Source organism: Tetrahymena thermophila, assembly GCF_000189635.1.
Source record: "Tetrahymena thermophila SB210 genomic scaffold scf_8254446, whole genome shotgun sequence".
Lineage (NCBI taxonomy): Eukaryota > Ciliophora > Oligohymenophorea > Hymenostomatida > Tetrahymenidae > Tetrahymena > Tetrahymena thermophila.
The window spans coordinates 19,478-45,468 of NW_002476226.1; the positions used below are offsets into that span (position 1 = coordinate 19,478).

At 22.9% G+C, this 25,991-nt stretch overlaps 8 protein-coding genes across 8 annotated transcripts; 2 read left to right on the plus strand and 6 right to left on the minus strand. All coding sequences in view use genetic code 6, as the record gives it.

Annotated features, from left to right (window-relative positions):
• Window positions 1–1,511: 1,511 nt before the first annotated feature.
• Window positions 1,512–3,090, plus strand: TTHERM_00492360 (hypothetical protein; the record flags this gene model as incomplete). Its single annotated transcript, XM_001023128.2, has 4 exons — window positions 1,512–1,773; window positions 1,850–2,113; window positions 2,171–2,659; window positions 2,717–3,090. 4 exons carry the CDS (start codon window positions 1,512–1,514, stop codon window positions 3,088–3,090), a joined length of 1,389 nt encoding a protein of 462 aa, XP_001023128.2.
• A 1,179-nt stretch (window positions 3,091–4,269) lies between these two features.
• TTHERM_000492361 (cyclin-dependent kinase-like Serine/Threonine kinase family protein) lies at window positions 4,270–7,104 on the minus strand (the record flags this gene model as incomplete). Its single annotated transcript, XM_012799612.1, has 7 exons — window positions 6,867–7,104; window positions 6,675–6,796; window positions 6,537–6,600; window positions 6,307–6,440; window positions 5,977–6,167; window positions 5,749–5,879; window positions 4,270–5,675 (listed from the first exon to the last, which is right to left on the minus strand). The coding sequence occupies exons 1-7, from the start codon at window positions 7,012–7,014 to the stop codon at window positions 4,270–4,272; spliced, it is 2,196 nt and encodes a 731-aa protein (XP_012655066.1). The 5' UTR covers window positions 7,015–7,104.
• Window positions 7,105–7,734: 630 nt separating this feature from the next.
• On the minus strand, window positions 7,735–9,917 carry TTHERM_000492363 (kinase domain protein; the record flags this gene model as incomplete). The annotated part of the gene is made up of 10 exons (XM_012799613.1): window positions 7,735–7,812; window positions 7,872–8,015; window positions 8,088–8,450; window positions 8,510–8,752; window positions 8,814–8,927; window positions 8,983–9,130; window positions 9,196–9,419; window positions 9,473–9,646; window positions 9,736–9,797; window positions 9,860–9,917. The coding sequence occupies 10 exons, from the start codon at window positions 9,915–9,917 to the stop codon at window positions 7,735–7,737; spliced, it is 1,608 nt and encodes a 535-aa protein (XP_012655067.1).
• A 1,052-nt stretch (window positions 9,918–10,969) lies between these two features.
• On the minus strand, window positions 10,970–16,767 carry TTHERM_00492370 (kinase domain protein; the record flags this gene model as incomplete). The annotated part of the gene is made up of 4 exons (XM_001023129.2): window positions 10,970–11,334; window positions 11,491–16,357; window positions 16,497–16,532; window positions 16,588–16,767. The coding sequence occupies 4 exons, from the start codon at window positions 16,765–16,767 to the stop codon at window positions 10,970–10,972; spliced, it is 5,448 nt and encodes a 1,815-aa protein (XP_001023129.2).
• A 595-nt stretch (window positions 16,768–17,362) lies between these two features.
• On the minus strand, window positions 17,363–20,497 carry TTHERM_00492380 (kinase domain protein; the record flags this gene model as incomplete). The annotated part of the gene is made up of 9 exons (XM_001023130.2): window positions 17,363–17,740; window positions 17,923–18,070; window positions 18,126–18,303; window positions 18,365–18,807; window positions 18,879–19,124; window positions 19,203–19,411; window positions 19,525–19,950; window positions 20,007–20,096; window positions 20,177–20,497. 9 exons carry the CDS (start codon window positions 20,495–20,497, stop codon window positions 17,363–17,365), a joined length of 2,439 nt encoding a protein of 812 aa, XP_001023130.2.
• Window positions 20,498–21,125: 628 nt separating this feature from the next.
• TTHERM_00492390 (hypothetical protein) lies at window positions 21,126–21,816 on the plus strand (the record flags this gene model as incomplete). Its single annotated transcript, XM_001023131.3, has 3 exons — window positions 21,126–21,195; window positions 21,300–21,520; window positions 21,601–21,816. The coding sequence occupies 3 exons, from the start codon at window positions 21,126–21,128 to the stop codon at window positions 21,814–21,816; spliced, it is 507 nt and encodes a 168-aa protein (XP_001023131.2).
• Window positions 21,817–22,330: 514 nt separating this feature from the next.
• On the minus strand, window positions 22,331–24,036 carry TTHERM_00492400 (rab-GTPase-TBC domain protein; the record flags this gene model as incomplete). Its single annotated transcript, XM_001023132.3, has 6 exons — window positions 22,331–22,660; window positions 22,720–22,803; window positions 22,860–22,939; window positions 23,001–23,517; window positions 23,649–23,688; window positions 23,963–24,036. The coding sequence occupies 6 exons, from the start codon at window positions 24,034–24,036 to the stop codon at window positions 22,331–22,333; spliced, it is 1,125 nt and encodes a 374-aa protein (XP_001023132.3).
• A 410-nt stretch (window positions 24,037–24,446) lies between these two features.
• Window positions 24,447–25,529, minus strand: TTHERM_000492408 (QXW lectin repeat protein; the record flags this gene model as incomplete). The annotated part of the gene is made up of 1 exon (XM_012799614.1): window positions 24,447–25,529. One exon carries the CDS (start codon window positions 25,527–25,529, stop codon window positions 24,447–24,449), a length of 1,083 nt encoding a protein of 360 aa, XP_012655068.1.
• Window positions 25,530–25,991: the final 462 nt, after the last annotated feature.

The window sequence follows — 25,991 nt, forward strand, 5'->3', positions numbered from 1 at the left end:
CCGAAAAGACCACAAAAAAAGAAGTAAAAAAAAGAAATTATGATTGTAATCCTTGAAATTTCTTTATTTTTTATTGAAGTATTAGAAAATACTAGTAGGTCAGGTAAATAGATCTAAAACTGAAAAGAAAGGTTATTTTAAGACAATAGGCTAGGGATTTAACTCAAATCAAACTAAAACATAAGATCAGTAATTTAGCTTTCGTTAATTGAAGAAATAGATAGATAAATGTAAAGAACAAATATTAGTAGTAATATCAATAAATTAATGAAAGATGCCTTCATGTAGATTTCTACTTTTTTGATTAAGTACAAAGTAAATAAAAAAGGAGATATTATAAGTGCTATTAATTTCATATCTAGTTAATGTTGTTGATCAAGAAACTAATTTATTATACTCCGAAAGAATTCATTTATGTACAATATGTATATTAATGATAACTAAAGTAAATATACAATTTTAACTATTTAAAAGCATGTTTTCCATTTAGATCCTAAAAAATGTTTAACTACATCTTCAATAGTCTTAAAATTTTAGCTGAGTTTACTAATGTAAATTTAAGATGCATTATCAGTTATTACAGCTGAAATTACAAGGAGTATTAAAGATTAAAATATCCCATTGTTGACAAAAAAAGTTGGAAATGATATACTCCCAATGACTATTGTAAAGCTTATTGTAGAAATTAAATTTTAATAGATTTACTTCATTTTATTTGCTACTTTTATGCATTATCTATACTTGATAATTATTCTTGGCACGCAAAATTTATTTGCATAAATTGTTAATTTATTACTTGTAAGGATATATCTCTTTTTAATAAAATAACATAAATGTAAAGCAATAACTTTCAGTCAAGATAAATTATTATGTTTCAATCCATAAATAAATATATATGTTCTTGCTTTTCTTTAATTTCAATAAGAAATTTTTCTGATTTTTGTAATATTTCAAATAAAATATTTTCAGTTATTAATTTCTTATATAGTGATTTTATTTTTTTTTTGAGTTAGATTAATAAATATTTAAATAAATTTTTATCTGTAAATGATTGTCATTTTTTGCTAACTTCCATCATGAAATACTTTTAAAATGAAAATATAAAATAAATCAAAGTTATTTAAAACAAAATAATTTTTCATTTATCAAATATTTTAAAATAAATAAGATATTTTAAGACTTGATTTATTCTCTGTGATATGTCTTTAATTAATTATTATGATGGTTGATTGTTGTAAATATTTTTACTGATTTTTATTCATATTTCCTCAAAAATAAAACTCTAGAAAGCTGTCAATATTAACTAATTTTTTGAACCTATATTTGTTAATATTAATAATTGAATAGTAATGCTTTTTTTACATAATTTATGCAAATGTTTTTGGTATCCTTTTCCTAAATTCTAACTATTAAATATAAGAATTATTGATTAATTAATTAATAAATTAAGTGAACTAAAATATTAGTCTGCACATAAATAACAAAACTGAATTGCGAATTATAAATTAAATATGAATAGATCCTTAACTTAAAAAACCTTAGTTTAATCCCAATCCTCAATTCTATTCAACAACAGCGTTACTCATGATAGTTTAATATCGATATAATCTTAAAACAGGGATAAATCATTTAAATATCCGCCTAATCCAACAATATCTTAATCAAATCACTCAGTATTGTTAAAAGATTCTCAAGTAATGCTAAAATTATCTGAAAAAAAGAAGCAAGAACTCTCAAATTTGCATCAATCTATCAAAGATCCAAACATAAATAGTATATTTTATAACAAATAAAATGACAAATATTTGAAAATGTAGCATTTTGAATGATATAATTCTTATTTTTTAAGTATTTAAGCTTAAAGAAGGAGAGTATGATAATATGACATATCAAGGCAAAATGCAAAATAAACAAGTATTTATACCTAAAAACTAAGCTTAAGAAGGGAGAAACAATTATAAATTTTAGATGTCTAAACAGGAGTATTTTGATACAATTTAAAATTTACCAAGAGCAAGCATAAACCCTTTCCATCTTGTTCCAGATTTGAATCCTCAATAGTAGGACTTGGTTTCATAATAGGTGCCTATTTACTAAAAGCTCAGTTTAAAGAGTAATAAATTCACATATTTTATTTAAATGCATATTTGTTTATTTGAATAATAAATAGACACAAATAGAATTCTAGATGACTCTATAATTGCAAAAGAGAATTAAAAGTAGGAAAGAAGATCAACCAAGTCTTCAAGTAAAAATGTTGAAACTAACACTTCGAAAAACGAAATAATTCCTTACAATAGTTATGCTTTAGATTAGAGTGAGTTTGATCTATTCTTTAAGTAGTAAGAGCACCAATAAAAGTTACTTATTGATTAGTAAATAGCAATCTAAGAGTATGGAAGAAACCACCCTCCTAACTTTCAAAAGAAATCTGAGTTAGCCTAGCTTGCAAAATGCATGATATTAAATTAAAACAACTCCCCATTTTGCTATTAAGTTTCAAATACTATTTCTCTTGGTAGGACTGCTGACGATCTATTAACAATATCCAAATATAATGACAAAGAATATTATCACAGAATAAGATCTCAAGATAAGAATATAAATATACCTCAAAACATTTAAAACAAATTAAAATCAGAACCCTCTTTTTAGCAAGGTAAATAATTCTTTCAAAATTAATTTTGAGATTTTGTAATATTATATATATAAAAAGGGAGTCTTGTGTTTGGTAGAATAGCTTAAGGTATAGTTCAACAGCACAATCCATCACTGAAACTTAAATACACCTAAAAATAAGAGGAAATTTAAATGAAAAACAACAGCTACAAAAAAAATTTAAGCCTAAAGAGATAAAATCTTTACAGAAACCTTGGTTCATATAATATTTTAACTCATTAGTTAAGGATAAGCAATGAGGAATATTTGTAATAGTTGGATAAAACTAATTAAAAGCAAGAAATTAACTCAAAAAGAACTGAAAAGTAAGCTAGCTTTTTCTAACCAGCATTTTTGACTTAATAATAACAACAAATAAATTAACAACAATCTCAGCAAAATATAAATAAAGAATCTAACAATTAAATATGAGTTTCATAATTTACAAAAATACTAAAATAATTTTAATTTAAATGGTCAACTAAATTTTATATTAGATGTTTTAAACTTAAATTATAAAAAATTAATAATAAATCAATAAACAGACAGATGTATTTATAGTTAAAAGTTTATCTCATTTAAATAATTTAAAATATTAAAATTAAAATAAAAGATTAATTTTTGTTTTGCTATTCGTTAAAAGTTTTTATTAATATTGAATTTAAATCATTAATAAACCCAACCTGCTAATAATCTTTCTATAAATCATATATTTATTATTTTTATAATCAAGTAATATAGAAGTTTAACTTAATTTTTTTAATTATTTATAAATTTTAACTTAACTTAAAAGACAAAATTGAAGTTGATATCAATTTGGTATAGATATAAATCATGCTAAATAATGATTTAAAGCAATTTATTTTACATCTTTATATTTACCTATTGATTCAATAATGAGTTTTTTTACTTTATTTGAAAGAATTAAGAACTTTTTAATATATTAAAAGGAAAAAAATTAGAGAGTGAATTCAAAGATAAATTAACTAATAAAGAAATAATTCTATTATTATTAAATTATATTATTTTAAAGCTCATATTCCTTAAACCCATTTATTTTTTATTTATTAATATCAAATGTTAAACTAAAAAATATAAGATAATAACTTGAAGATATTAACAAAATAAAATATAATTATATTAATTTAAAAATATCTTTCTTTTATATATTAATAAAAGTGTGTTGGGAATAAATAACTCAATGAATGGAAGAAAATAAATTTATAATTATAATGAGCTAAATAGATAAATATTTATTTTTAATATTAAATATGACTAAAGTATAAATATATAATAAATTTATAATGAAGGAATTTATTTAATTGTTTTAAGTACTTAAAATTAAATTATTAAATACTCTTTTTAAATTGAAAATAGTAAGTAAGGAAATAAATAGATAAATATTTAAATATTTAATTTAGTTTTCTTAAATCAATCTATTGCTCATTACATTATTATAAAATGGTAATAGAAAGATAGACTTTAACTAACTAATAGAACTAAAGAAAGTAATGTTTCATATCAAAACCAATCAGTCAATTAACATTAGAGTTCTTTTTGCTTTCTAATCCAATTAAATTATATTTTTGTTAATTTTTTGCTTTAAAAGCTTCACTCTGCTGATTTTTGATTATTGTTAAATTATTCAGGTCCAAATGTTAATGTTTTATACCTCATTTCAGGGATGTTAGGCAACTCTTCAATCTCTTCTGAATTACTGAGAATACTGCCTTTTAAAAAATCTTAAGATCTGTTCATCTCACTTTCTTTATTTTGCATTTTACTTTTAGATTCAGGATTCTCTTTTTCTTCTGTAGTCTAATTGCTCATTTAATTTAAACCATTATTACTATTTTTTCTATCTTTTTCGCCATTATTATTATTCTATTTTTCTTAATCCTAATCATTATCTTTATTAAATTTTTTATCATTTTTTTCTTATTTACCATTCTCATCTCCATTATTTTATCCATTATGGTTATTTTTATTAGTATCTGATGCTTTGCTTTCAGAATCAGTTTTTGGAGGAGATTAGTCATTTTAATTTGGTTTTTGTTAATTAGTATTTCCATTTGTATTATTATTGATATTAGGTTTTTTAAATTATTCTTGCATACCAATTTTAATTGGATGAAATCCAGGTGGAAAATTATGTAAACCTGGAACAAAAAGAGGATTTTATTGGACTGCAGAAGCTTGTATGGGATTAATTGGTAAACTATCTGCTTTCATTTTATCTTAAGATAAATTTGCTAGGGGATGTGAGTTAAAAGGATTTCTAAAATCTTTTTAAAGAGGCATTTGCGTTTATTACTATCCTTACATCATTTAAAATTATTTTTATAACATCGGATTTTTTTACATGTTTTGCATTTACAATAAAATAGCTTCAGGTGGTACTTGTGGCTATCTTCCCATAGGAAAAAAGGGAACTTACATATTAGGATTAAAATTAATAGGATTAATTAGTGGCTAGGAAGCTGCTAGTTTTTCTAAATTCATTTAAAATTATTAGTTTGTTTTTAAAAACTACTAAGAATTTGCATTTGCGGCATGCTATTATGCTATTTTTTGCTAAATAATTTGCTATTGCTATTTATAATGTTGCTCTACTTCTTCTATTGTAGCATCAGGTTCATCTTAATGGAATTAACAACTTTCATTGTAAATAGCTCTTTAAATTAAATCGTTTCTTTCTTAAATTTCATCAAATGTCCAATCAAATTTATGATTACAAGCTTTTATTTAAGATTTATCAAAATCTTTAAAGTATTCATGATACAAGCACTATTCGACAGTCCATCTCTCTTTCGGATCAAAAGCTAGCATTTTATATAATAAATCTATGGCAAGTGGGTCATGAGATTTATAAATTTCATAAAAATTTTCTGGTTGCTTTTCCTATAATTACTTAATATATTCTTTTAAATTTTCATCAACTTTATACGACAATTTATCAAAATCTGGTTTGCCCATAATAGCAATAATTCTATCTAACTAATTCACATATGAGTTTCCTAAAAATTTGATAAAAATTTAATTATATCTTATTGAATGAAAGAAAGATATATTCATTAAATAAATAAATACCTTTGAAAATTGTTTTTCTTCCCATCATTTCGGCAAATATGCACCCTGCTGACCAAATATCTATAGGTTTTGAATAATTTTCTGTAGAAAGCAAAATTTCAGGTGCTCTGTACGGTCTTGTTACAACATACCTAATAAAAAACACATATTATATAAAATAAAATTAAAAAAATTAATTTTTAATTTCAAAATGACGTCGTGAAGTATAAATTTAAAGAAATTTGTTACTCAGTTATACTGCTTTGCTCCACATCAAATTTACGTGCAAGATTCATATCCGCTAGTTTTAATGTACAGTTTTTATTTAAAAGAATATTGCTAGGCTTGATGTCTCTGTGAATAATATCAGCTGAATGCATGTAAAATATACCATTCAATAATTGCCACATCAAGTTCTTTATTATTTTTGGCGATAAGGCCTATTTTAAAATAAAATAAAAATCTATTCTACTTTTAATTCTTTTTTAAATGATGTATAAATTTCTTTAAAAACAAACATAAAATCTGACTACTGACTCAATCAATCAATCAATTTAAATATTTTATAATTTAAATTACTTGCTCTGAGTTTATAGTTTTATCTAAATCAATTTCCATATATTCTAAAACTAGATAAATATCCTTGTAACCTGTTGGCATTTCTGGCTTAATGATATCCTTTAGCTTGATGATGTTAGGATGATTACAAAATTCTAAATTACAAAAAAAAAAAAAATTTAAATCTAGAAGCACAAATAATGCTTTGTAATAAATCAATTTTTGAACATCTGAAAGATAAATCTTATTACTTAATAACTTTATTTCTCTTAAAATTCTTTTGGCATCTCTTGGGTCTAAAAATGCATCAGAAACCTTTAAAATTTAGAATAATTCATTTAGTCAGCAGCTATTAACAAAAATTAGACGCAAAATAACTAATAACTTACTTTCTTAATAGCTACGATTTCATTATTCTTAGACTTATCAATTGCTTTAAATACTACACCATAGGCTCCATCTCCTATTCTTTTAACGATCTAATAGTGATCATAAACAACTAAATATGTCCCTAAAATTAAAATTTAAACATTTAGGATTATCTTGCTAATCTAAGAACAAAATTTTGTATAAAAACCTACCTGAAATATCAGATAATTATCTTCCTTTTTTGACAAAAGGTTTGCCTTTTTAATAAAAATGACCCTGTTTTGGCTTTAATTAGTTTTAAGCAGCCAATTGCTGTTATGGCTATAAAGACTATTGCTATTATTATTGCTATAAATCCATTTATTTATTTATGTTTGTTTGTATGCTAGATGAATGAATATTTTTCGCTTAATGAAATTAGTTAAAATTTGTGAATAATAATTTATTTTAGATAATTAATATAAAAGTAAGTAAAATTAATAATTATCAGAAAATTAAGCTATTCTTTTCTATTTTTACACACTATTCTATTAAAGTTTGATTTTTCAAAAAGTTTAAAAAAGACATAATTTATTTATTTATTCATTTGTTTTTGATTCAAGGATATCCAATAAATATAAAAGATAAATAAATAAATATTGTTTTATTAGTATTTTCTCACTCTAGCAAAATTTTAAAAATAACACTTGTTAATTTTAAAGTTAAAAAAATACTAATTTTCATTATGAACCTAGGTCAAGTATATTTTACTTGCTGAACTTGATAAAATATTTTATTTGAAAGATAAAAGTAATGGATTTAGAATAATTTTTGTATGATAAACTAACTATAATTTTTATTCTTCGTTAGTTAAAATAAATGAAACAGAAACAAAATTTATATAAAAAATGATTTGCCGTTATCAAATTTAAATTTATAAAAATTTTGCTATAAACAAATATTTAATTTATTGCCAGTTACATTTTATTAAAATTTAATTTAAATATAACTTATTAAAGTTAAAATATAAGCTTGAATCCGATATTTCTCTAATTTTTAATTTGCGTCTAACTAACTAAACAAATATCTTACTTAGCAAAATCATATTAATTCTTATGCGTATTGTATTATCTCTTAACATTTTCTAGGATATTTCATTTTTTTTAATGCAAGTTCTGCCTATTTATTGTTTTTAAAAGATATTTTTTATATTATTTTTTTAATAAATGGAATTTTACTTCTTCTTTGATTTTAGCAGGATTAATTCTTGCAGCGAATTTTAATGTGTTGTATGCTCCCATTTGTACATCTTCATTCTAATCGTCTAAATGTATGAAAATAGCTTTGACCATGTATTCAAATATTGATGGACTTTCTTTAAGCTTTAATAATAATTAAATTTTAATTTAATCAAATATAGCAATCAATCATTCATTATATAAAATTTTATTTACAGCAGGAGCTCCGAAAATAACAGTGAAAGTTTTGAATATTTCAACTCTGATAACATCTTATGAGTCATCTAGTCTTTCTAAAAGAAGTTAATAGTTTTCAGATATGTGAATGTGTTCTAGGTGATCTCTTACTTCTAAAAAGAGTTTTTCTGCCAATTTGCAAGCAGCCAAACGAAGATCAGGAGCCCAATCATCTGATAAACATGATTTAATAGGAGGCATTAACTCTTTAAAGCACTTCATTAAAACATCACCAGTGACCAATCCATTCTCAATTAATTTATAAATATTAATGATACCAGCCTTTCTGATTTTAATTTATGGTTTTCCAATCTTCCAAACAATTGATGGGATCAAAATTTTCTATAAATTAAATTAAATAACATTTAAAAGTGATCTAAAAAAAAAAAAATCTAGTTTACAGTCAAAATAAGTTAGGCATTTTCTTTCAATTTTTCTTAAACATCCTTAAATTGTAAGCAAATTATAAATTCTACCAAAACCAATGCATCCATCCTTACTTCGATATCTTAATTTAATTCTACACAACTCTAAAGGATTTCAAGAATGATATCTATGAATTTAGAAAGACCTTCTCCACAATTTCTAACAATAATTTCAAATTTAAGTCTATCTTTTGAATATTTTTGCCAAGTTTTATAAGACTTTTTATTTATATTGAAATATTTTTAAAAAAACTAAATCAAGCTAATTTTGTGAAAATACTTTATTTGTAGTGAATTCATTTAAGAGCATGGATACTTCGTTAGCATGAAGCTCTGCTATACTTGAGTAACCACAGTAAGTTGCTAAAGTTAGCATGGTCTTTTATATTTCATTCTATAATAAATAAATATATATTAATATTAAATAAACTCTCATAATTTATATTTACTTAATTATCTTTTCCTGCTGTATTTGTTGCTTAAACAGTAAGTAATAAAGAAAAAATAGGACGGCAATAAATACTAATATTTTCTCCTGATATATTTATTAATTCTTTTGCAATATAATATAAACCAGAGAGAACTTCTTCACTTTCTCTAATTTACATAAATATTTTATTACTTAAAAAACAAACTCAGCATATAATAAATAAATAAATTACTCAAAAGTCTTTTCAACGCTTGTAACTGTTTTCATAATGGTATCCAAATAACCTTCGATGGTCTTTGGAGTTTCACCTCTTATCATTATGCTAAATATTGTTAAAAGCTTAGTTAAACTTTTAGGGGCTGTTTTATGTTCTTCATCATGGATTAGACTAATTGCTAGAGGAATATAAACTTCTGAAGAAACATAAATGCCAAGCAATTCGCTAATCCTTTTGCACTTTAAAAACAAAATTATCCTTATTATATGTATGCATTTCAATCTTTAATTACTGTATTTGGAATTTCAGGATCATCATAATCCAAAAATTTAACTAAAACTTTCATGATATCTTTAAGATACTCCTAAATATGATGTTCTGCTAAAACTATAATATTTTGAAGGGAGCACAAAGCTTTTAATTTGATGTAGTTAGTATGAGTGAACTCATTTGCATCTTTTAAAACCTAATAATATATTTAAACTATTTTAATATAAAGTTCTGGCAGATAATGCTTAATCTAAAAGAAGCTATTTCTAATTCTGTTTAATATACCTTCTAAACTAATTCCTTTAGGTTTCTTTTAATTAAAAATTTGGCTCCTGACTCTGGATTTTCTATTGGTATAATAATAAAATGCTTTATTTCCTTTGACCTTCTCACACCTAAAATAAGTTACATTTATAACTGCTTAAGTTATTCTTATAAACTCTTGATGTATCTTTTTGGATGTCCATTCTAAAGTAATTTATTATTTTTAATATCTTTTTTTTTCTCGTCAATTAAATTTAAATTTTTTAAAAACTTATAAACACCCAATTTAATTTTTAATAGCCCTAATCAAAATTTCAGTAAATATAATAATTATTCATTCAATGATTCATAAAATTAAATATTATTTAACAAAAATATACAATTAAATAGTATTTTAAATAACTTTAATTTATATTTATTAAAATTTCTTTCTAGATTTAATCTAAATTAATTAAATGTAACTTTTATAATGTTTTAATTTATTCAAATAAAATTTTCTTTATATTTCATAAATTTCCTAAGATATAAATTATTTTAAGCATAATCAAAGAAAAGTTCATATATTTAAAAGTATAATTTTATGTATGCAATTCATATTGTTTGATGAAATTATTAAATTTTACTTATTAAAACAAAGTTGTTTAATTATTCTAATTAAATATTGAATACATAAACAAATTATAAAGGTATAGTAACTTATCAGTAATTGTTAAAAAAATAATTTAAAGTAAATTTATTCTACTAATTAAAATATTTAATAAAATTCATAAAATCATTAAATAATAATATGAAGCTTTATTAAATTCTACTATTAAAAAGCATAATTTTATTTAGATTATATTCTGTATATTTTGATGAAGCAGAGATAAAAATAGATAATGATTTTCTAAGGAAAGTTTAGTATTTTAAAAATAATTTATTTAATCATTAAATAGATTTTTAAGTTTAATATATTTCATAGGCTAAATTTAGAAATTTTAAATTATTCAACAACAACATTTTCTATTTAAATTATTTGCTAAATTTTTTTGAGGTCATTTAATATAATTTAAAATTAAAAAAGATTGATGAAATTTAATAAAAATTAATGATAGGTGTTTAAAGCAATTTTTATACATAAAATAATTAGATTAAACAAACAAAAAATACATAAATAAATAATCATCGATTTATAAAATAAATAGACAATTTATTTGATTACTTTGGTACAAATTTATATAAATAATATAATTATTTTACTAAGATAATTTAAACTTCATGGATTATATGAAGGATTATACCTTGCTAGATTGGTCATAGTTTAAGAGTCGTAAGAAACTAAATTTTTTTAAGTTCTGTTGGAAAGACTTCTTTAATATATCTCTTATAGATTGTCTTAGTCTTTGATTTCATCATCTAAAACTATACTCTTTATCTAATGAGATTTCTAATCTTAAATCATGTTTTCTAAATTAACTTCTACTGCCTTTTTAAATAGTTAGAACTTGTCCTCCACTTTTTTTCTCATCATATATGGTACTTTTTACTTATTAATTTTTATGAAATCCATTTCTTCTTGAGTTTTAAATTATGAAGTTGCTCTTCCTTTACTTTTACTCTTTGAGGTATCTTTCTTTATTTCTATTTTTAAATTTAATAATCGATAAATATTTTTAAAAAGCAAGTCAACATATTAATTTTAAAAATTTTGTTAAATTATGAGTTTTTTTACATGATAGTTGAAGAAAAATGTTTTTTTAAATACAAAACCTCAAAGAAATTAATTAAAAAATTTACCAAAAATTTATTCTTGTTACTATTTTACTTGCTTTGGGTATAATCTCTCAAAAACTCTTTCTGTGTTATTTCCTGGAATAGCTGAGTTTTTCTGTTTAGAATTTTTTGGTATGTTTCTTGTCTCTATTTTATTGTTGAATTTTATAGACTTTTGATTTTATTTATTGGGGACTTTTGTTTACTATTTGCTCTTATTTTTACCAATTTAAGGTTAATTGCTCTGAGAATTTTTTTGTTGGTTCATCAAGGCTTATTAATTTTTATAAGCTCTCTTATTAACTATGTTATCTATTTATTGTTGTATATTTTTTTTCTCAGAGTCACTAATTTAGTTAGAGTATCTTCTGTTTTTAAAATTACTTTGATCAGACTAATACCACTCTTTAAAAATGTTATCTTACTCTGTGCAGTCTACAACAGGGAGTTCTCCAGCATCAAATATCTTATCATAAATTTAATATTACCTTTTAATGACTTCTTCATTATCGCTAGCCAACTTTTGTGAGTTATACAATGAAGAATTAATTATACCTGTTTCGTGATTTCCGTTTGAAGAAGTTTATTGTTGCTATTACTAATTAGGTTACTATTTGAAGAAATCTGATTTTCTTAAATTTTTTTACTAGTTTTAATCATAATTAAAACCACCTTCATGCTATTCTTTTATTGAATCTTTATGATCATATTAAGAAGAATTATTTGACATATTAAGCATCATGCATTCATTATCTTTAAACTCGGGTTCAATAAATTTCATTTTAGGAGAAAATAGTTTTGTGCATTCATCAAAAATAGAATTTCTTTTAGACTATTCGATTGTTTACACAGATATCTCTTTCTTTTCTATGTTATCTGTTTGCTAATAAACATCTTTTAAGATTTTTCCATCAATATTTATTGTTTCATAATGATAATATCCTAAGTTATGGCATGGTGAATTTTCTTACATCTACTTTACAAGGTTATTAAATCTAACATGATTAATGTTCTTTTAAATATTTTTTTATTTCTCATTTTCATTTTCGCCTATTTATCCCTAAAGCATGCTATTTTCTTATTAATTTTAATCACCTTTTTATGATTCTTATAATTATTTGCTTTTATTAAGCTACTCTATATTAGCAATGTTTTAATTATTATATTCTTACAACTCTTTTTCTTTGTTATGATGAGCAGCTTAAACTTATAGATCTCTATTTTATGATTCTTATAATTATTTGCTTTAATTTAATAACTCTGGATTAGTGAAGTTCTACTTATCATATTCTTACAATTCTCTTTCTTGATTATGAGTAGCAGTTTAAACATATTAGACCTCTTGGTCTTCATAAATATTTTGGTTTTCTAACTCATTAGGTTAAGCTGATACAATAGTTTAAGGAGTATTATATTTAGATTATTAATTATCATTCAATAATTATTATAGATTTTCTGAACACTTTTGAGGTGTGTTCAAATTTGAATCTTATGATCTTCCAATCTCTTTAGAACTCTTCTTCTCTAATTCTAATTCTGGATTTTATTATTCTCTTTTTTCTTGAGATTGTCTGGTAATTTAAGAGCTTTTTACTTAAATTTAAATATTCTGCTCACCATTATCAAAAGAATTTTATAAATTTAAACCAACTTCTTAATTTTTAGATTAGTGATTGTTAGCACTTTGTAAGTTGTTTGAAGTTGTAAAATTACTGTAATTATTATAACTTGTTGTTTGATTACTTTGAATTTATTCAAATGGGAAAGTAGATTATATTGAGTTATTTAATGTAAGATGTTCCATGTTGCCTCCACTCATTAATCTAATATGCTATCCATGCTATTATAAAGGAGTTTAGCATAACAACTAAGACATATCGTAAGTATTTGATAAAGTTTCTGCCTTCTTTTCGAACTAAGTTGTTTATTTTATACTCATTTCATCTCTATTTTCTGAGTCGAAAGTTTTATCTTGCTCACCTTTTTAGGATTTATCTGAAGAGAAGTCTGCATGCATTTTTTTTCTTTCAGATGGAGGGTTATCGCTTTAATTTTATTCACCTTCTAAAGTTAAATTATAATTGTTTTATGAAGTTGGATTTTCTATATCTTTTTTTGAGTCAGTTTACGATGTCGCAGTTTGATTATCTTACAAAATAAACTAAGCAGATACAGGATTTTTTTCTATTTTTTATTTATTGTATGCTTCATCAATCACAATTTAACTTGCTGAATTTATATAGTAATTCATTTAATTTGCAATATTTTTTGAGGATTCAATTGTAGATTAACCTACTAGAGAATTATTTGCAAAACTAACTATTAAACCATTTTACTCATTCATGCCGTTATCAATAACTTATGAGTTTGAAGTTTTCTTTTCGAAGTATTATGAAAATTTATTTGAAGATGATTACATAGCGATACCAGATTATTCTAAAGATTATGATTTTTTTAAAGATATTTTGGCTTAAATATCATCCATAATTTGCTAAATTTTTTAGTTTTCAAGAACTGTGAGGCTATTTTTCACCTAACTACTTTAGTTTAATTCAGCTAATGTATTTGATAAACGTGTATTCTGTTATGAAAAGTGTTAGTCAATGCTTTTGGCGAAAGAGTTCTTTGTTTCCAACTATATAGAAGGTGTTTATTACTAGAATTATGAACTTTATCTTAAATTTTATTTTTCTTTGTTGGATTAATACTTACTCAGAATAATATTTAATTCTAAATTCTTGGGAGATGAAGAAATTAAATTCTAATTTGATGGATTTTCTTAGTTGTTTAGGGTGCTCTCAAAAATATTTTTTATCATACTAAGACTAGATTTTGTTTCTTATTAGAATGAACTCTGATTATAAAGTCCAGATGCTTAGATATTTTAAATATTCTATTTGGGGCTATTATAATCGATCAGATTCTTTATTTAATTTTAAGTATTAAGAGGGTTTAAAGTTTCATTATTATTTTGTTTAACTAAACTATTAGTATAGCTTTCTAGTAAGTGATAGTTTGGATTAAAAGATGCTGATTACTTTGTAACATTTCCGGCATTCTAAATTTATGAATCTGAAATTTGAGTAAAATAGTTGCTTTATTTGTTTCCTTCTTAAGATTTTCTAATAAAATTGTTAATTCTTCCCATTCCACTTAAGGTGGGTATTTAGTGTGATAAGTTTTATTGTTAAGCGGATGACATTAAATTTGTGTACTTGTGTTCATTATTTATTTCTTTGACACTATTTGCAAAATCATACTAGCTATTATTATTGTAATATATTTATGAAGACTTATTCTAACTTGGCTTACTATTTGCTTATGATTAATTTTAATCAAAAATTTGAGAAGCTTTAAACCTTTTAATTACCTCAGATTTGTTTGTCTAAGGAGTTTTAGAAAAATCTGATTAAGCATCATCATATAAATTATTTAAATGCTCTTATTTTCTTGCTTCAGCGAATTTGATTAAAAGGTCTTACTTATTTTCTAATTAAGTAAAAGATGAAGGAGATTTATTTATCTGATATTCTTCCGAAATCTAAGAATCCTTTGTAATTTTAGTCAGCTTTATTTTGAATTACCTTTCAGTAGAGAGAATTTGGGAACTTATCTAGCTAGTACTATATGGCTAATTAAATGAATATATATCAGAGGCTGATTGCATTTATGACTAATCATTACTTTTAGCAAAATTTGTAAATTTTGATTCAGTAATTTTATTTGCTTAAGCTAATTAATTAGTTTCTATTGTTGAGGTTGACTACAGATTTTCTTAATATTTTTGAATAGGCTTAATATCTGTATTTATGATACCTTCCTTATTTTAAGCTTAGCTTATATCTAGCGAAGGAATTGAATTATATTAAGAATAATTTATTTAGTTCAAAAACTTTTAATTATTATTTATTTGATTGTTTTTGAATTAATCAATTTTGAATTATTCCTATGTTTAATTTTATTAACCAGAGGTTTATGAAATGCTTGATATAAATTGGTTTGGATAATTTATCTAATTTTAATTTTATTGACTGTCGACGAAGAGCAAATGGCTAGGTTAAATAAGATGTGGGCTCATTTATTGTTATTATGTAGGATTTTTTTATGCCAAGTAATCTTATGATTATGATTTCTAATTTAAATGTAAAGATGCTGGAGATTATAATAATCTATCTTCTTTGTTAAAAGTTTGATTATTTTACTTTTCTAATTTAGATTATTTATTGAAATCTATTTCGTCTGATTCTTTTTTTGATTGAACAATTGAAGAACATTGTTAATTTTAAATAGAACTATTCTTTTGTGTGTCTATAGAATCAAAAAGGTTCCTTTAAATGGATAAATAGTCTTTTTCACTAACATATTTTCTATCTTAGAAAGAAAAATTATTAGGGTTTGATTTTAAAGATCCTCCACTTAAAGATGCAAAGTTATCTCTTGTGTCTCCTGCAGTTGCCAAATCTTCATTATAAGATTTTTTTATTGGTGAAATATTTGATTCAGCGCTTCCTAAAATAGAAGAGATAGCTTTTTAAGACTGTATTTGAGCTGGCTTATATAAAAGCTTTTATGTATTTTAATTTTTTTCGCTTTATTTGCTAGCAGAATTACAAATTTTAACTCCTGATTTTTAACTCTATAAATTGCTGAGTGTATTAGATCTCTTGATATTTGATTCTTATGCTTAGTGGTATTATTAGTATTATTATATCATAGTTGTAGAGTTTTACCATATAGATTATTGATTTTAATACTACATTCTTTATTACTCTTCTGACTACTACTCTTGTTACCCTAAAGTTTGTTTATATTAATCATATCTAAACTTCAAAATATCACTGACAGTTCTTGCATGATTTCCAATATGAAAGAGATACTCTTGATTCCTTTTCTAATAATATATAAAAACAAGTTAACTTAATTACATTTTTTTACATGTTTATTAAATGCTTTCGAGCTTATTTGAATTATTAGGCATAAACATAAAATTTAAAAGGAAATAAAATGCCTTTAAAAAGTTGGAAAATTACTTGCTTTTCTAGCTCTGTCCTTTGAAAGTCAGTAAGCTTTTTTAAAAAAATAAATTTATTTTATATAAAGCATATGAATAATTAATTTTACTTCTTTTTAATTGCTCATTTTAGGATTCTGACTTTGGTATCTTATTTACTTTGTAAATGATTTGGTTGAAACACCATTTGCAGTGTCTTAAATATAATGAGTAGGCTTTATTTACTCAAATATCTCTAAAATTTAGCCTTTCGACTATTTTCTTGTTTTTTACTATGCTTAGAGATTCATAGCTTTATTTTTATTACTTTTTTCTTAATGTACTTTTTATTTATTTATATATTCGTGTGAGTGTGCTTTGTGATTTAGCTAGCAAAACTTTTTCTTTGATTAAGATACTACAAACAATAATCAATAAATATAAAATATAAATTATCAATTTATAATATCGCGAATTTATTTTTTCAGCTAATTTATTTATTAGTTTAACACAAAAATGTTTATGTAATAAATAAATAGAAAATATAGATTTTTTTATTAAAAAATCTAATTGAAAATAACTAATGGCTCATAACTCTCATTTGTAATCAATAAAAGCCACTCTTCAAAAATAAATTTTAGAACTCTTAATATTTTTTTTTTTAATTATTTCATTTACAATATTTAACAATATAACTAACTAATTTAGTTGCAAATAAAAATTTATAAAACATAGTGTGTGTCAAAATGAATAAAATAAAATTATTCCTCGAAATAAAAAGAAATTTAACTTTCAGTTAAAAAAATAAAATAATTTTTTGGTTTGTTCAATTAGAATAAGAAAATATAGAACAATTTTTATATATTACATACATATAATTTATATTAACTAAAATCTTTATAAAATTCATACATCCACTCTTTCTTAATATTACTATTTAACTTTCTAATAATGTTTTTTCTTTGCCTTTTCAGTAGTAATTGGATTAGACATAGAGTAAGTGGTAACAAAAAATGGATAAGCAACATCGTAATTTACTTATTCATTTTCATTCCCAAAAAAGAATACCTTTTCAACAATAAGTTAAATAGGAAGAATAGAATAACAAAAACCCAATATCAATCCTATAATTTATAAATAAGATATCTAACCAACAGTTTAATATTTGAACAGCAAGTTAGATGAGGCATAAATAAGAATTATAAATTCCAAATATTCTGTCATCTCAATTGAAAGTTTCATACTAATTTATTTATCTACTGTTCTTTCCTTTAAAATAACCCACTATTTTTTATATGAGAATTAAAAGTAAATATTTAATATAAAAAATAAATTTTAAATCAATTATTAATTTAAAAAATAAATATTAAATAAATAAATAATTTCAATATCTATATATTAAAATTTTAGGCAAGTAAAGCTTAAGTAAAAAAATATTAAAAATAAATGAATGAATGCTTAAATACCTTTTAAGCCCAATAGTAAAAGCAAAAACCTATCATGGAAATTATTAATCCCACTGGAACCACGGAGGAGTAGAAAATGGTGATATACATTGTTTTCATTACATCAACATAACCAATTTCAATTTCATGCAAGGGAAATTCACAAAGTCTTAATTTGAAAAATGGTTAAATGTGATTAATTAGTTTAATAATTAATTATTTACTTATTTGCCTCTTCTTAAGTTAAAGTGCATTAAGCCCCTTACCTTTTAAACCACCAAACTAATATTTTCTTCAAATAAAACATTGGGTCAAAAAGAAGAGACATAAAAGAGGAGCCAGCATTTACTACAAAGAAGTAAAATATTGTGTATATGAGACCACCTTTACCAAAAACATTTCCTAAATTATTAAATTTAAAAATAATTAAAAATTAATGACTTTTTAATAGTTTTTAGCTTACTTGTGTAATATACACTCATTATGCAAGTTATCAATGCAGTGTTGATGAATAAAGCTAATGATAGCTTTTGTGCTAGGTTAATATTATAAAGGGTATATGTGTTATAGCATTCGATTTTAACAATTTATCTGAAGAGAATTTCAATAATTACTGAGTTTATGCAAACCATACAAAAAGATACTATTGCGCTCGGAAGTTATTCTTAAAAGAGTAATTTTAAATTAAAATCTTTGCTCTTTTCGTCTGTTACATCCTTGTGCAATTAATGAAATTACTTTAAACTATCTGCTTAAAACTTTATAAGCACATAGACTAGAACAGTGCAAACAACAAATAAAATCACAGTTATAAAAAAACTAAGAAGTCTTCTAAGAGTTTTGACTCTTTCGTTAAGACTTAAATTCTCCCATATAATATCTAGAGGCTCAGGAGCTTCTCTAACTCTATATAATAGAATAAATTTTAAAAATACTGCAATGTACTTATAGTAAAAATCATAAAAACAGTAATTTACTCAATAAAACCATCTTTAAATTTAAGACTCTTGAATTCATTAGTTTAAAAGAAAATGGCGTTCACAATTTCTAGCCAAAAAGGTATTGAGGCCTACTGTAAAACACATTACTTCTAATCTTCTGTTTGAAAAGAAACAAAAGCATAACCAGTAAATTTTGTTGGGTCATTCTCTATTTTTAAGTTTATCAGCTCAAAATTTATTTATTCCTTTTCGAGAGCTTTATCCCATTTTTCAGCTTCAACTCTATTTATTTGATTGATTTAAAAGAATATTTAATACTTTATGGTTACTTTCAAATTAAGAAAATAAATTTTGGTTTACTTAAAATCATCATCGTATTTCATTTTAGAAAGGCATTTCTTTTTTTCTTCAATTAATTATTTCAAGTTTTACTGTTTAGCAACTCTTTCTTATAAATCAAATGCAAAATTAACTTCTGTCACTATTAGGTTTTAGCCAAATAAATCTTTTCCTTTTTCAAAAAAGTCTCTAATATCTTTTTTCGTAGTATCTACAGGTAAATTTCTTACCTTTACCAAAAAAAAGCATGAATTAATTAATCAATAAATTTTTAATTATTTATTAAGGAAACTAAATTTTTTTTTTTACTGAATGAAAGTAAATTAATTAAATTATTATTTACTAAAATAGTATAATCGGCAGGAGTAAGTTCAGCCATATCACATTAAGAATCTATCTCTTTTTGTTCTTTTCTAAAGAAAAATAGCAATATCATCAAAACCAAAATTGTTGTAAAATTCAGTATATCCTAAATATCAGCATAGTCTACTTTCTGTTTCTTATTTGCTATTGTAAAGATAGATATAATATCTACTACACATTCTTTACTAGATACATGTACTCCTTTTGCTTCAAGTTTTTTTATATCTTTATTAGACAAGCAAGTGTGACCGTAGTAATTTGAGAGTATGTTATATTCTCCTGACGTCAGTATTATCAATCCTAAAATTATTATACAATACTTCATATAATGGAAAAAAAGAGGGTAGCCTGAACCTAAAAAGGAAAGAGTATCTACTTATTCTCTAAGACTAATAATATTTTTGTCCTTTATAGTAAAATATATGCTTAATAAACTAATAATCTTTTAAGCTAACTATTTACGATTTGGTAATCGCAACAAGGACATACTTCAAAGATTTCTTCCTACTAAGTACTTGATGGCATTTTATTTTTGCCAACTCTTTTAGCTTTCTGTATTATTAATTATTTTATGATGGTTAATACATTTTTTAGCTTATCATATAAAATTTAAACGTTTAAATTCGATTTACTCCATGTCTCTCTGCTGTTTTCCAATCAGGAGGGATTAAATGTGGATTATACCTTTTTTCTAGTTCTAGTGTGTATTTTAGTTAATTGTTTGCATCTAAAAAGGCTTTCTTTTTTGACACACCATTTCTTTCTTCATCATCAAAAAAATCTTTTTAAATTCTTGGGAGTGTTTTATGCTCTGGAATAAAATTGAACTGCTGCTATGAGTAGGTTTCTAAGTGATTTCCTGATACCTTCAATTCATTTATTTAACTAAAAGATCCACTACTGATATTTTTCTGGATCATAACTAATGTTTTTTTTTTCTCCTACTTGTTCATGATATTCAAGTTAAGTCAAAATTTTGATTTTTAAAAATAATTAATAATTAATTTTTTGAGATTGACAATTTTACTTGTGAATAATATTTAGTGAATAAAATTTAATGTTACTATAAATCTAAATAAATAGTTCGTTTTGAGATATGCTAAAATTTGTTTTACAAAATATTTAAGCACTTCAAATTAACCATTTAGGATATATTTGTACTTATATTTAAACAATCAAATTGGTTCTTTATATATTCAAATAAATCTATTTTTTATTATTAACAATAAACACTAAACATTTCTATTTGTTTTATAGAATAAAAAATGCATATTTAAACAACTTTATTTTTAATCATGATTTATCATTTTATAGAAAAATAGCTAAATTTCATAATCATTGAATAAAAAGTAGATTCTAACAAAGTTTTTATGGCCTTTAATTTTTTTTTCAAGCTTTTTGCAAAAGCAAATAGGAAGAAATCTTTTATTAGTTTTGGTTGGATTAGTTTGCTTGATATCAATGATAGTTGAAGAGATTTTTTAATTATAAAAATCAAAAATAAATTTTTGAATTATTAAATAATTTGTTTTAGTGTTTATTTAAAGCAAAATTATATTTTAGTTAAGGAAAACTTCAAATATGAATAAAGTAGATAAAGAAGAGGAATCTTTGAGAGATGACCTTAAAAAGCTCTTTTAACTCTTGAAATGTAAAAAAAATGTTTTTAATTTCCACTTTATTTTGTTTAAAATATTCATTCTACTTTAGTTATTTCGAAAATTATAATTAATAAATAAATAATATTAATGTTAGCTGAAAAACCATAAGGAAGCGGTAATAATGATGAAATTGAAAAATCTACATTGATGGCATTAATGCTTTATTTGGATCTTTAAAAAAATGAACCTGAATTTTTTGATTACGTGAAAGATAAATTAAACTCTAATACACCAATTAATGAAAAAACATTCATAGACATACTGTTGAAACCAGAAATAAGCTTCTAAAACTTATAAACTGAAAAGATGGCTTCAGTAAAAAAATTATAAAATTAGAATGAATTTTTTTATTAATTATTAATGCTTTTAGCATAATTTATAACTTTTTAAAATAGTATTTTAAGATATTTGATACTGAAAAGAAAGGCTCATTTTCTTGTGAAGATTTTATGAAATTATACAGAGAATCACCAGAATATAAAAATATGGAACCAAGTTAAAGAAGTGATGTTGAGAAATAAATATAGGAAAGCTTCGATATAATGAAGAAAGATAGCAGAAATGAAATTACTCCAATTGAATTTTATAACATAATAAATTTTAACCAATGATTTGATAGGGGTTTTATTGAAATGATTTAAATTACTATAAATTTTGTTAATTTTTATAAAAAGAAATGTTTAAAATTCATATTTGATAATTGTCTATTTTATAAATATAATACAATTATTTAGAGTCGTTAACAAAGATTTTACATTTATGAAAATTCTTTATTTTAAAAATTTACTATTTATTATTTTATTTATTTTTTTATTTACTTCACATTTTAAATAAATACCCTTTAAGTAAATGCTTTTACATTTAGCTTCTTTGTTTGTATTATTGCAAAGCAAATTTTCATCATAACTTCTTTAAGTTATAATTATTTTACTTATTCCTTAATCTATATTGTTTATTATTTTCAATATAAATTAGGTTTGTTTTGTATAAAAAAAGAATATTTTTTAGCAGATTTTAATTAAGAATTATTATTATTTTATTTAAATTTCTTCTATTTTATTTATTTATTTATTTTTACTTAAGCAGTCATTTTGAATTTTTCGTTCAATAAAACGAATTGAGATATCACCCTTAAAACTCAGTTATTTAGTTATCAGCAACTTCTTCATTTAGCTAAAATTCTTTAGATTCAGAATCGAATTTATCTAATATGTTATTTATTTAATCTATATCTATTATTATTAATGCAGCATCATTTAGAAGATCTTCCCATTTTATGTTTTATTAATCTATTTCATCTTCATCAAAGAATTTTAAATTTTTAGTGCTAAAAAATTATAATATTTCCACATTTTCCATTTCTAGGAGTTCATCTTTGTAATACTCTAAAATCTACAAGACTATTTTATAGAAGTAAACCCATTTTTATTAGAATAAGTTATCATAAAATATTCCCTTTAAATTATTGGTAAAATAAAATAAGTATGTATATAAATAAAATTAGAACATATTACTGAGTACTTTAAAGGAATCATAACTCCAAATATCGAAAATATCCATTAAGAGCAAAAAAATTATGTTTGAATGTCTTATTCTAACTATTTATAAGTTAAATATTACTGCTTTTCATAAAAATATTAATTAGCTTAATTACAAACCATTGATATAAGTCAGGTAAAAATGCTTCCATTAGTTTGTCAATCATTTTGCAATGCTTTACAAGTCCTGGTAAACCTTTTTGAATAAATAACAAATTTATAAGAAATAAAACCTTTTTATAATTGCTTCAAATTACCATTTTAGTATATATCTCTTATTTCAAATCTTCCAGTAAGCATCTCTAAAAGGTAAAAGGCAACATATTCCTCTGCATGATAGAGAAGTGTTGCAACTACAAAATTCATTCCTTATACATACCCAACACTTGGGTCAAAGACACTCCATACAGTTAAAACCCTTCGGAGTACATCCTTATCTAAATAATCAGCATTACCAAATGTGCGAGTAATATCTTTTTCTATTTATATTTTTTACTTCTCTTCCGCAAAGTCTTTGGCATTTTCTTTGAGTTTTTCATAATCTTACTTTAATTTTACAAGCTCATCATCTTTGTATAACGTAAATAGCCATTTTAATGCTCTACTGCATGTAGAGGTATTATCTTGTAAGTTTGAATCACATTTACATTTAGTTCTATTCGAGTTATTAAATATATTAAAGTTCCAGTTATTTATAGAATTTTTCACTTTATCTATGAAAGAAACTTATTATCTTTCAATTTTACCATCACTTTTTATCGATAGCGATTTATTCTAAATATTTTAAAATAACAATTTCTATCATCATCAATCAAATTTAATACATTTTATTAATTTCTATCATTTTACAATTATTTTTATCATCTACAATACTAAATTGTTAAACTTTCAATTACTAAATTTACCTTTTTTTCTGATTAACTAGATTAATTTATTGATGGTGAGCTATATTAACTTTAAATATCTTAATGCTCTTTAATAGGGCTTGAGTAGTTTGATTTTTTATCCGAACTAACTAGGATTCAAGTGTCCCTATTTATACATCAAAATATAGTGATTTAAATTAAAAATATTAAATCAATTATTAAATAATCTACTTAAAATGTGGAGTTATTGATGATTTGGGTAATTAAATTTATGAACTCACTCTTCATATTAGTTTGTTTGTTTGTTTTAAAAGTTATATGTTAAAATTTCATTTAATAATAATTTGAATTACTATTCATCATCACCTATCAAGTCATCTGAATCTTTTTTACGTCCCAAACCTGTTTCTATTTTTCCTTTATTCATTTATTTATCCAAAAACTTTATTTATTAATTTGAAATTTAATTGCTAAATCAGCCAATGCTTGCTTGCTAGCTTTTTTCACTAAAATTTAAGTAATAAATAAATAATTTATTATCAGGAAATAGTCTTCTCTTTAATTTTAGGATGAAAAGATTAATTTTTGAATTACTAACAATTAATTAATAAATTAAAAAGAATTAATTTAGTTTGTTAATTATTACTATAATTCTACTTTCTTAAAACTCAAAGCTGCTTAACAAATAACAAATAACTTTCTATTTAATTATTTTATTTATTTAAAATAAAAATTAATTCATTTAAAACATATAAAACTTTAAATAAAGTCAACTTTTTTGGCACATTTAAATTATTTTTTAAATTGAATTCTATGTTTTAAATATAATTCTATAAATCATAAGTAAATAACACTAAATTGCTAGTTAAATTAGCAGTTTTTATGGAATTAAATCACACTAGCTCCACAATTATAAGATTCTCCTTCAATGTCTAAATACTTTTTAGAATGATATGGCTTAATATGGAAATTACCATTTATTAGAATTTGAAATAAAAATCTTTAATGGTGATTTTTACTAAATGGTTTTAACTCATCTTGAACTAGTTTACCACCATCGCTTAAACGCTCATCTTAAATTGTTAGATATAAATTGCTTTCTACACATCTTACATAGTAAACACCTTCAAGGTAATTAGGCTCATTAACAACTAGAGAATTTTTTGTCTAAAGCAAAGTATTACTTTATTTGAAGGAGTTATGGTTAAGTTATTTACCTTAAGTATTTGATTAAATTAATTTTTCTATTGTTTGTTCTATTTCTATTTTTTCTAAAACGAATTTTTAGTTGTTTTTATTGTTTTAGCTCCATTAAACTATAGGTCCATTTTTTATTTTAGAGTGCTCAAAGACATCAAAATAAAGATTGCTGTGGGCACATTTAATGTTAATTGGAATGTTTGGTACCAACTAGTATTTTGCCTATTAGCAAATGTCATTGACTAAGAATCTATCTTGATTCATATCAAACATTCTAAAGCTCTCCTTAAGTGTAAACAATTAATTACCATATCCATACGAGAAATGATTTGCTGTTAAACTCATACCATCAGACTATTAGGATTGAATAACTTCAAGAACTTTGTCAGATCCCTTTTGTTAAATTATGTAGCAACCATTAGGCAGCTCTATGAATTAAAATTTTTATTCATTTGAATTCGAATAAGATGTTTAGACAACTTTATTGTCTTTGACTGTTAATAACAATTCGCTTCTTATGTTTAAAATATAATAATAAATTTTTGTCATATCCATGTCATCTTCTACTTAGTATAAAATAAATAATTGTTCTTCGTTTTCAGTAATTTAACTCATTTATGCTTCTGAATTGATGATGACTGAAGCATCTTTGATTTAAATAGCCTAATTGTAGTTCTTAGAAGTAATAAGAAGTTTTTTTTATGCTAAGGAACCCTGCATTTTTATTTATATTTGCTAATAAACTTAAATCTGCTTTTATCTTTTTATTACTGCGTAATTATTGTACAAAAATTTTTATTTAAATTGGTAATTAATATTAATTCTTAATTAATAAATTACTACCCTAAATAAAACTAAATGATCTCGAAGATATTTGTTAAATTTAACAATTTTGAAGGTAGATTAAGAAATTATCCTTATTAAAATACTTAAAAATATTTTGGAGATAATAAAATAAATATAAAATATTCATTTAAAAAGAAATTATTAGAGGTATTTATTTGAAAATCATTTAATTTAATAAATTTATTTAATTATTAAATTAAAACCTAAATATAACAAAAATAAAGAAATATTTCTGACCTAATTAGGATGAAATAAAAAATATATACCATAAATATTTAAAAATATTTAGATTTAAACTGAATATAAATTTTAAATTAAGGAGAGATACTCTCTCTT